This window comes from Lissotriton vulgaris, chromosome 5, assembly GCF_964263255.1.
Source record: "Lissotriton vulgaris chromosome 5, aLisVul1.2, whole genome shotgun sequence".
NCBI classification, from domain to species: domain Eukaryota; kingdom Metazoa; phylum Chordata; class Amphibia; order Caudata; family Salamandridae; genus Lissotriton; species Lissotriton vulgaris.
The window spans coordinates 1,338,461,315-1,338,473,533 of record NC_141693.1 but is presented as its reverse complement, the minus strand read 5'-3'; the positions used below and the strand labels follow the sequence as shown (position 1 = coordinate 1,338,473,533).

The 12,219-nt window shown below is 44.6% G+C and overlaps 1 protein-coding gene across 1 annotated transcript in view; it reads right to left on the bottom strand.

Annotated features, from left to right (window-relative positions):
- The window catches only part of MTCH1 (mitochondrial carrier 1), a 360,468-nt gene that overhangs the window by 308,188 nt on the left and 40,061 nt on the right, over positions 1-12,219 (bottom strand). Inside the window, exon 3 of the mRNA XM_086923273.1 lies at positions 7,844-7,950. Within this exon, the coding sequence (XP_086779399.1) occupies positions 7,844-7,950 (107 nt within the window). The remainder of the gene's footprint in view (positions 1-7,843; positions 7,951-12,219) is intronic.

The window sequence follows — 12,219 nt, the reverse complement described above, 5'->3', positions numbered from 1 at the left end:
CCCTCATGTGGTACGCAATCAGCCAGGCACACTTCTCCCCCGCCTTTGACAGTACCGACTACCCGCAGAAGGAGAAGCGGCCCTTTTAACAATAATATCTGAATTGATGGACAAGGGAGTAGTGGAGGAGACACGTGGTAATATCTGTAACAGTCCCATTATTCCGGTTCTTAAAAAGACCAATGGAGATGCTCTCTCCCCTAAAATATACAGATTTGTGATTGAACTGAGAGCCCTTAACAAAATAATGATCTCCCAATACCTTGTTGTCCCCGACATTACAGCCCTCTTGACGATGGTCCCTTCTGACGCCACACACTTTTCTGACATAGACCTGAAGAATGCCTTTTTCAGCATTCCTATACATCCTGACAGCAGACATTTTTTTGTTTTCTCCCTTGGTGGGCGGAGCTTTAGAATTTGCCGTGCCCCTCAAGGCTTCACCGAGAGCCCCAGTAGCTATAGTCAAGCTCTGAAAGGTCAACTAGATTCCTTGGCACTCCCTGAAAATTCCACACTGCTGCAGTATGTTGATGACCTCCTCATTACTGTAAATTCCACCCCGACATGTAAAGAGGCTACTCTCTGTTTGTTACGCAACTTTGCCCTCCATAACCACAAGGTCTCTCTAAAAAAGCTTCAGTTTTGTCAAGAGAAGGTGACCTATTTAGGTCATCTCCTCTCGAAGGAGGGAAGGCAGCTCACCGCTGATCGTGTAGCCATTATCAATGCTACGGCGGCCCCACGGACACAAAAGCTGATTATAACAAACAATGTTTTCTTTTTCTCACCACTAAAGACGTATCAGACAGTTCCTTTCCATGGAATAGAGAGCATACGCAGGCCTTCCAGGATTTAAAATGAGCTCTGTGTACTGCTCCAGTCCTCGGTACTCCTGATTATAACAAACAATTGTTTCTTTTTGTAGATGAGAGAGACGGCTGTGCATGCGCTGTCTTGACCAAGATATTCGGAGGTCACCATCGGCCATGTGCCTATTTTTCAGCCACCTTAGATCCTGTTGCGAGGGCTCTCCCAGGATGCCTACGGTCGACAGCTGCGGCCGCACTCATGGTCCATCAGAGTGCGGGTAACGCCATGAACTCCCCCTTGACTCTGATGGTTCCCCATTCTGTGGATACCCTCCTTAATAACACCAAGACACAGCACCTCACTAGCACACGACTCACAGGATATAAATTGACACTCTTTTCCAGCCACGTTAACATTAAGAGATGCACTGTACTGAATCCCGCCACATTACTCCCACTGGATACTCAGGATGCCTGTTTAGATCCACATGACTGTATATTGACGACAGAAGAGGAGACAAAGGGACGAGTTGACTTACAGGATACCCCAATAGCATACCCAGAAGGTACACTGTATGTGGACGGATCATGTCTAAGAGGGCCAGATGGTAACACTTCAGCCGCCTACGCCCTCACAACATTAGAGCAAGTAGTAGAAACAGCTCAGATTCCGCAGTGCTCTGCTCAGGCTGCAGAATTAGCGGCCCTCACTAGAGCCTGTGAGTTAAGCAAAGGAATAACGGTTAATATCTACGCTGACAACCACTACACCTTTGGGGTGGCTCACAACTTTGGGAGACTCTGGAAAGAAAGGAATTTCCTTACTTCACATGGGACAAAAATTCAACATGGCCCCCTAATTCACCGATTATTAGACTCCCTGACATTTCCCAGAAAGGTAGCTATTATAAAATGTAAAGCGCATAAGAAAGTGACGGATGATGTTGGAAAAGGCAATGCCCTGGCTGACCAGACAGCCAGACAGACAGCTCTTAAGAAAAAGGAAGGAATGTATGTGGGCGGTCCCGCCAGGTGGGTGGCAGAGGGGGGCATGGTTGAAGATACTGTACAGAGTGTGATCGATATTCAGTCCCATGCTACCCCTGAGGAGCTGACGATGTGGACGGAGCAGTTAATGGTAAAGGAAATGGATGGTTGTTGGGCCCGTATCACTATGGAGAGACAATGGATGTTGCCCGACAGTCATGTGCTACCGGTAGGAACGATGGCCCATGGCACTGCTCACATTAGTGCGAAAGGGATATGCAAGTTGCTGGAACCCACCTGGGATAACTCAAAGATACCAGCATATGCTGAGAGGATGGTCAAAACATGCATGATTTGCCTTTTGTACAACCCAGGAAAAGGCACAGTAACCCCTGGAGGAGGATTCTCTCCCCCTACCTTTCCTTTCGAAGCCCTCCAGATGGAGAGATGTAACAGTTTAAAATACGTCCTGGTGGTGGTCTGTACCTTCAGCCGATGGGTGGAGGCCTACCCTGTCAAAGACTGTACCGCTATCACTACCGCCAAAATACTATTGAAAGAATAATTCCCACGATTTGGTTTGCCCCGTTTGGTCTAGAGTGACAATGGGACACACTTTACGGCTCAAATAATGGAGTATGTCTGTTCAGCACTGGTTATAAAACAAAAATTTCATGCAGCTAACCACCCCCAATCAGCAGGTCTAGTGGAGGTGTACAATGGCATCCTAAAGACTAAAATGGCCAAGATTGTAGCCGAGACAGGTGTCACTTGGGTTGATGCTCGGTCCCTGGCCCTGCTGTCTGTCAGGACAACGATCCATACCAGGATAGGCCTATCGCCCCATGGGATTGCATTCGGGAGGCCTGCCAATGTGTGGGGTGTTCCACGCCCCAGAAACTGTCTGATGTTGAATACTCTGTATTGACTGATTATCTGTACAGTTTGACTAACACCTTGCGTACTCTTTACCACCAGGTGCAGGAGGCCATACCTGATAAAAGCGAGGGCCCAGGACACATTATCCAACCTGGCGACTTGGTCCTGATCCAAAACTTTCAACGTACTAAGAGACTCGAGTCCCGCTGGACGCAGCCCCATCAGGTGTTACTGGCCACCCGCACTGCCGTGAAAGTTGAGGGACGGAAGAACTGGATCCACGCATTCCACTGCCGACGAACGCCTCTGCCGCTCCCCTATGATCAGTGGGTGAGGGAAGGACAAGGAGACTCAGAGACAGAAATAGTCCTGAAGTTGTTCCCTTCAGCGACGCAAGACTACGTTCTACATCTACGGAAGCAGAGAGTGACAGTATACTGAAGAGAAAGATGGAACACTCCCCTCACTCTGCTCAGCATCAGGAACAATTATTCCCTGACCATACTGTTCCTACTTCTACCCGATGTAACTTGTGTTCCACAAGGAAGGCTTACCCTTGACTTCGCTCAGGTGCCTACAGGCTGTAGGTCTGTGATCTCCCAGCTAAGAACAGTGCTGGTATGTCAGACTAAGGTATGCCATAGGGCTCTTGGCACCTGCATCCAGTGAAGCAACCACCAATCACAGACAGCCACTAGTGGTCCCTGACTTAGTGCAATGGCAGCCGTCCAATACACCCAAGTCCAGAAACAATATGTGAGTCTCCTACATAGCAAGTGCTTTGTGGCCCCCGTGGTGACGCTGTTTGTCTCAATCTTCTTGTCTATCATCAGTTGGATGCTACTGATCTACTATCCTGTTACCCCACCAACTCCTACCCCGACTCCTGTAGATCATCAGTATTTCACGTTACCCGCCCACGAATTGCCCCGCCGTGCAGAATTTTTCAATAACACCTTTGTCCAGATGTTACATCATCATCAGCTGATCATAAATACTTCCAACTGTTGGGTGAGTGAACTGATGCCGCATGCTATGACACAACCTGTTCCACTCTTTCCTTATCCTTTCCATCTCTGAGTCCTGTCTTGCATGGTGTATGTTGATGCAGGAGGTCTATACTGTCAATGGTACTGCCAATTCTGCCCTTGGATCATTTCGAGATGACTTCTGGCGAAACAGGTCTGGCAATACCAATACCCCTTTTTTCCCCACCAGTTCATCCACATTGCTATTACCACCGGATGAACTGGGTGAGATGGTGGAATTTTAACTCAACTTCTCGACAAACATTTACCGAATTTCGCGCCAGAAGGCTACTACCTGATGTACGAAACACTCTAAATGTTATAAATGTGCGGGTGTGTCTGCATCCATGGCTTAGGAACTAAGAAAGTTGGTACTAGCATCTGTGACATCACTAAAACTTTGAACTCTACGTCTCCTCCAAAGTTGGTGGTGTCCCCCAACACTTACTTTATCTGTGGCACAGCAGCCTACACTTGGCTCCCCCGTAACTGGTCTGGTACCTGCTATCTGGCCTTCCTCCTTCCACCAACGTATTCTACCCATGGAGATTACCACCTGTTGATGAAGGGCACTTTGTGCCACTCACGCATGGGTGTCATATCGGCTGAGGATACAGTAGGCCAGGAAGCCAGGAACTTCTTTAAGGGTTTCCTCCCATTCTGGGGCCCAATGGCAAACAGTCGAGCTACACGAGGACTGACCAGGGTCCTTGAGGCCACCATCACAGAAACAGCTGGTGCCCTCTCAAACATCACTGCAGAGCTACAGGCAAATCGCCTTGTAACACTTCAAAATCGTTTGGTCCTTGACATCATCCTCGCTGATCGTGGTGGTGTGTGTAAATTGATTGGCTGCAGCTGCTGTGTGTACATTCCTGATCAAGCACCCACAGTATATGATGCCATCCAACGTCTGCATCACCTTTCCTCTGAAATTCATCAGGATGAAGGCAACTGGTCCCTCACAGGCTGGATCTGGGGCCTCCTTTCCCAATGGGGATGGAGGGTCCTCATCTTCCTTGCCTTGGGAGTGGATGTCCTAGTCTCCTGCTGTTTGTGCATTCAGTATCTGCCAATGCTCTGTGCAATGTGTGTTCAGGCTCTCAAGCCTCAACCTTCTAACATTCACAACACTAATATGAAGATGATGCTCCAACAAGAAACAGATGATCTTATGAATATCAACGTCTCCTAGAGTATTTGCCAATGGCAAAAGGAGGGTCTGAGGAAAAGTGTCCTTTTTGACGGCATCCATTTTGTGTCATGACTCCATTGTTTTTGCATTGCCATTTCGTGTCAAACACCTCTGCACGACCCTCCTGGTCATTTCTGCTGATGTCTGTTGAAATTCTAGCTGTCACAACCACCCTGTCCTTCCTGCTCCTTGTGGTTGAGCCAATTTCGAAAAAGGTTAACCAAGAATTGGCCTCACCACCCTCGGACTGAACTCCTGCACACATTCATCCTGTTTCTCAAGACTTGGTCACGCCACCGTCCCAGAACTTGTTTCTTTCACATATCCTGTTGTTCAAGATCTATCTGTTCCCTCACGTCCATTTCCTGTTTTGCAAGACCTGTCCGTAATCTTTGTACCATCTGTTGCAGCCCCGTCCTGCCTGAATAAAGAATGGTGTAACTGCATTTTTGACTCGGGGGTGCCACACCCCCCACCCAAACTGGTTTCTTAATGTGGGAAATGTGTATTTAATGTCTGTAAGCTGCAGGGTGTCTTGTTTCTAATGAGCTTGGGACTCTGTTCCATAGCCCGGGCGATTTGAATAAAACGTGGTTCCTCCTGCAGACAAAGGCTCCTGTGTCTCCTTTTACTAAATAAGGAGGGTATGGAAGACTTGGGCGCTTCCCCCGCAACCGAGACCCAGTAAGTGGGTATAAACGGTTCTTCACTTTGGTGCCTTCTTTACAACCCCGCCCTCCCTCCCGTTGTCCGTGCTTTCTTCCTTCCCCCATGCACTCATTTTCTTACATGTGATGAGTTTCTGTTGGACTGCCAACCTGAGTAACGATTTGCATATCTGTATAAACCTGTGCAGTTTTGCCCACAGTCTTAAACTTCCATGACAAAATCTCTCTATGCCAAAATGGCTGTCACATTCGCGTGGTGAAGCTTGCTATAGCTTGTTGCTATGTCTGCTTGAGGGAAGCGGGCCTCAAGGTGGGACCTGCCTTTCTAGTTGAGACCCGATAAGTTCACCCCAGAAATATCGATTGTCCTTTTATGTCCCTTGACCACCTGTGAGGGCTTCGAATTTTTTTGTTATTTTACAACAGCATTGTGACACACAAGGGGCACGGAAAAAGCATTCACGGATACCAAACAGTTTGTATGGAATGTGACATACAAACCAAATCAGGCTTTTGCAATCGATGACCGAGTGGCGGTTGGTCCGCTTCTCCTATGCTGCCTGCTTGCCTTCCAGTCACGCTCTCCTCTGTGCGTAGCTGCCAAACCCCTCACTGCCTGCCTTGTACCCCTTGGACAGATGACGTAGATAATGACCGACTTACGGGAGGAACAGCGCAACGAGCTGGAAGCACTGGAGTCCAGCTATCCAGAGTCCTTTACAGGTAGATGGAGAGCCACGCTGCCACAGCTATGCCCCGCAAAGACAGACAGCACAAGTTTTGCTTGATGCACTCCATGGAGCATGACTGGCAGGGAGTGGGCAATGGTTTATGTATTCTTGCATTCAAAATAAGTTAGACTTTTTATGGGGAAGTCTGAAGTCGCCCGCAAATTGTATGTTTCAACTAGCAGATCTGGACTGCATGACAGCGCTCCGCAAATTGCTAATTGATACTCAACTCATTGTAGCTCTGCCGCTGGGGGGGCCTCCCAAAAAGACAGTGACACGCATGCTAACTTGGTACATGAAGCCAGGGCATGATGTTGTGGTCTGTAAGATCATTATAGCAATCCATGTGTCCAAATAATGACAGGTGTGCATGGCAAATTTATTCATGAAATAAGCTGCACATATCGGGCAAGACATTTTTGACTGTCCAAATAAGTGTGTGTGTATGGGGGCGGGGGATGGGGGTAAATGTAAATTGATACTTGTATAGCGCACTACTCACCCGCAAGGGTCTCAAGGCGCTTGTACGAATACCGCTGTGGAACCCATCCTGGCTTTCCCTGTGAGGCGTCCACTCCTGGGCACCCCCAAGGTGGAGGCCAGGCATCCTTAGCGTTGTGGGGGCCGTTGTGGAGATTAAGCAAGCTATTGCCCAGAGTTGCAGAGTGGGACTCCATGATTGGATTAGGCACCGAGGCGAGAATTATCAGGTCCGTGGAATTTTTTAGCCCAAGACCCGCCGAGGCGGGTAATTGAACCCTGGTCCCGGGCTAGACCTCTGCATCAGGGTCTGCCACTCTAATCATTGAGCCACACTTCTCCACACGGAATATACAGCATTATGTGTGACAAAACCCGCCCACTCTCCACCCATATTTGCTTGTGTCATTGTCTGTCCTAAATGCTGGCTTCTAATTCGTAAATAGGCTCGTTAGTCCCTCTTTAGTACCGCCTCCTCTTCATTTGTCACCTCCCAGTGTGACTGGCCCCTTTACTTCGGTTGTTACACGGTACCTGCTATTTAGTCTCTAAGCACTATTTTCTTTATCCACTTTCTCTTACTGCAGGTACGACGTGTTTTGGTGCCTTCTTTACAAACACCGCCCTCCCTCCCGTTATCATGCATTCTTTAACACCCACCCTCCTTCCCGTTGTCCGTGCCTTCTTAACTCCCCGCCCTCCCTCCCGTTGTCTGTGCCTTCTCCACCCCCCCTACCCGCCCTCCCTTCCTCTTGTTGTTCGTAATGCCTACCGTTTGCAATGCAATAGGTCTGGCATTTACGCAAGTTTAAGCTATTGGCATAGTAAATGACAATGCCTTTTATTTATGTTTTGGTTTTAAGAACATGAATAAAATAAATGCATTGTCATTTACAATGCCAATAGATTAAACTTGCGTAAATGCGAGACCTATTGCATTGCAAATGCTTGTTACTTTTCCTATTTTCAAATCAAAAACGTCTCACTTACTTTAACAATTCTATCTGATTTTCATTTCCCAATGTGATGCAGTATAAATGGAAATTCCACAGTGAAGAATTACCTTCTTTAAGGCCCCACGAGAGATGATTGATAGTGTGCTGGAGATAATACGAGGGGTCAGTCCCCTGAACAGTCCATACTTTCCATCCACTTCCACAATATATCTAGCTGAGTAGGAAAAAACAGATTTACTCATAAATAAGGTGAGATAAATGAAACTGCACAATGTAGACGTAAACAATACAGTGGTAGACTTACTACTAATATGGACATGCACACTATACCCCGTACGGTATGCCGTAAAGCATTACATGAAAAAAATCCCATTACTGAATGACAGGCTTTATTCATTGTACACACAGGATTCCGTAGATCCAAGAGAGGCAAAACAAAGCAATAATTTATCCAAAGGGGTTACAACCCGTCACTTGGGGCTATGGTGCTGCTGGATTGATCCCCTGTTTTGAGGTTCCTTTTACGCAAGTTCAATTACAGTACTGATCACGGTAGAAGATGTTACAGAAGGGGGAGTGGCCTGACACCGATGGAGTGAGCAGCTCATTTCGGAGCTCCTCGTGGCCAGCCTGATCTGGCACCATCCTGACCCCCACATGCCTGTGGGGGCTCCAATTTGAGACCAAGCGCTGCTGAGGAGGGAATACACTGCCTCAAGGCGACTATCCCTCCATACATCGCCAAATTACTCCTGAAAAGCTAACCCGGGCGACGGCCCAAGATCAAACATGGAGGAATCGGCCGCACCTGAAAGGAGATGCTAGATCATTACGGAGACTGTTGTGTATAGCCAAATGTATCCAACCCTGGACACCGTAGGTTTACATGTGTGTGTCCCTGCGAGGACACCGTATGGATGTTTTCCTCACCAGCTGTCCGTTAGGTTTGACAGTTGACAGCTGGTGACCTCGAACAGGTGCTGCATGCTACGCTCCGCACTGGAGCCTGTGTTGGCTTAATACAATAAAGAACTTACAGCCTGATCAACGACCCGTTTTGCGAAACAATAATAGCGATTCATAAGGAATCGCTATTACAGGCTCGCAAAACGGGATTCATGTAGGAATCGCAAAAAAAAATGTGATTCCTACATATTCCTTATTTGCGATTAGCAAATTGCTAATCACAAATAAGGAATAACTCCCCATTCATTCCTATGGGCCAAAAGGCCCATAGGAATGAATGGGGAGTATTCCTTATTTGCGATTAGCAATTTGCTAATCGCAAATAAGATAGCGATTTAAAGGGTGCCAGGGGTGTCCAAAGGACACCCTGTAGCACCCCTTAAATGCAAATTTAAACAGGTGTTGCGCACACACATGTCCAAAGGACATGTGTGTGTGCCACATGCAACTTAGAAAAATGCTTTTAAAAGCATTTTTCTAAGTTTTCGCTATTTACCACGAAGTTTGACCTCGCGGTAAATAGCGGGCCGAAATTGCGAATCCGCTATTTAAAAATGGATGATGAATTGCATTTAAGGAATCTCAAATAGAGATTCTTTAAATGTAATTCCTCGCAAAATAGCGAAATCGCTATTACCGATTTTTGCATTTGGGATGATGAATCCCAAATGCAAAAATCGCACTCGCAAAGGGCCAGATTCTGAGAATCTGGCCCTTTGCGAGCGCAATTCAGCTTGATGAATCAGGCTGTTAATTACTTCTGCACGAGTCCTGGAGTTCTTTACAATGGCGATGAGGGCCAACACCGGAACCCACTGTAAGGATGAAAAAAAAATGAAGAAGACGGATATGAAAGAAATAAAAGGAGGAAAATACAAATATATAGAAAAGAATATAAAAAAGGAAGTAACCATAAAAAAAAGAAGAACCGGAAAAATATACAGAGAATAAGGTTCATAAAGAAAACTTCATTAAATACAAGTGGATGGTGACATTAAAAAAAAACGTGATTGAATGAATTGAAAAGATTGATATAGCCAGCGAAACATTAAACGCTTCTGGCAGAAATGAATGAAGTACGAGCAGCGCTATGAAGGAGTTTTTGAAATTGCTATATTCCAAGTTCGCATAGAAATAGCACGAGGGTTAATTACCTCAGACGGGAATTGACCGTTGAACGAACCCTAAACTGTCAGCTGCGAGGCAACGTCATACAGAAGGAATTTGCGGCGTGATGTGCTACGCAAGGACTAGTCGGCCATCTTGAGGGAAAAGTTGGTGGTAATTTGAGATTTCTTTGAAAAATGCACTTTTTTGCATTTTTCAAAGTGCCATTTGAAGCACATACATGCCCTTAGTGCATGCATGTGATCCACATGTGAACCCATGCTTATTTCAGAGGTGCAACAGGGTGTCCTTTTGACACCCTTGCACGCTTTAAATTGCATTCTCAATTTGCGATTCGCTAATTGCTAATCGCAAATTGAGAATGTCTCCCCATTCATTCCTATGGGCCTCTTGGCCCATAGGAATGAATGGGGAGGTATTCCTTAATTGTGAATCGCAATTTGAAATTCGCAATTAAGGAATATGTAGGATTCGCAAAATTTATTGCAAATCCTACATACATAGCATTTTGCGATTCTCAAATAGCGATTCGCAAAAAATCGCTATTTGAGATTCGCAAATGCAGATATTGATACATATGGCCCTCTGTGACGTACAAGGCAAAATACGTGCGGCCATTTTGAAAGTGACAAAAATAAACAATCAGACAATTTTAGACAACGGAGCATCGCGAGTTCAAGCCGAGCTGCCGAACGGTCGCAGGAGATAAGGAAATAAACAGAAGTTATAACAAGTAAGGTGCAAATAAAGGTACATTGCTTACTGTGCAAATACTTGGCAATAAAAATAAATAAATAAATAAAGGGACATAACATTCAAACGCAAATACTCCATGCAAATACATTACAAGGAAAAAACAAAACAAAACCAAATAGCGGGCTTGCTAGTACATAAGAAACATGGTCTTGGTGCAAATAAAAATACTTATACACATATAAATAAGCAAGGCAAATACACTGTAAAACTTCCAACCTACATAGCACCACAACCAAACTACCTAGTGGCATCTGGCTATTTATGGAATCTATCCCCTCCACAGTCATTCCTACCAGGCAAGGACGAACCATTACTCAAATGGGAAGAATGGAGGGAGTATTTTTAAAATTATATATATATCGCAATTAGAGGATGATTATGAATTTACGTCAAAGAAAAAAGACAAACTCTTATTGCATTGCCTAGGTGCAGGTGGAATTAAAGTTTATAACAACATTAACAAAAAAACAAGAGGGGAAAGTGAGAATGATGTATACAAAAACACAATTGACGACCTAAATACATACTATAAGCCAAATGTGTGCGTTGGAGTGAACAGATTTTTCCACAGGAAGCAGGGAAAAGAAGAGTCAGTGGATGATTATGTGTCTGCACTTAAAAACTTTGAAAAGCTAAGGAGTTAGGCCCATGTAAGGAGTGGAGTAGGCTGGACCCTATTCTATAATAGCAAACAAAAACGCCTGCCCCCATTTTTTTCTTTAGAAAAACACTTAATCAAATAGGGCAAACACAAATTCTTTTATGTTTGACCTGGTATTTTATTTAAACCGGTCTACTTCAATATTTTTTCAATCTTTTTAGAGTGAATTTATACAAAAAAGGAAAAAACATTCAGTAAATTTCAATTAGATCTGTACAACACTATTTACATGACAACAAAAAAATATATATACATTTCAAATATACAATTTATCATACATTCTACACAAAATAGACAATACAAACAAAATACATAAAATGTGCGGCACATTTGAAGGAGCAATTCGTAACATCAAGCGTTGCAACTGGCTGTAGCCAGTTGTTAAGCTGTTTTTCAACTAAAGTGTTGCTCTTTCCTTTTTGACTTTGTCTCTTTCTCTTTGTTCATGGATATAGATTAGGTCTATCAAAGAACAATTTATGTATTTTGTTTGTATTGTCTATTTTGTGTAGAATGTATGATAAATTGTATATTTGAAATGTATATATTTTTTTTGTTGTCATGTAAATAGTGTTGTACAGATCTAATTGAATTTTACTGAATGTTTTTTCCTTTTTGGTATAAATTCACTCTAAAAAGATTGAAAAAATATTGAAGTAGACCGGTTTAAATAAAATACCAGGTCAAACATAAAAGAATTTTTGTTTGCCCTATTTGATTAAGTGTTTTTCTAAAGAAAAAAAGTGGGGGCAGGCATTTTTGTTTGCTATGCACTTAAAAACTTGGCATTGAACTGTCGATTCGGCGACTTGCATGATCAGTTCATCAGGGACCAGATAGTGATGCAAGGATCCAATGAAAACATCCAGGACAACTTATGGGCTAAAGGAGAGTACCCACTCCAAAACATAATAGACGTTGCTAGGAAAGCGGAACTAACTGGTCGTTGCGCAAAAGCTGTAATTGCAGAAA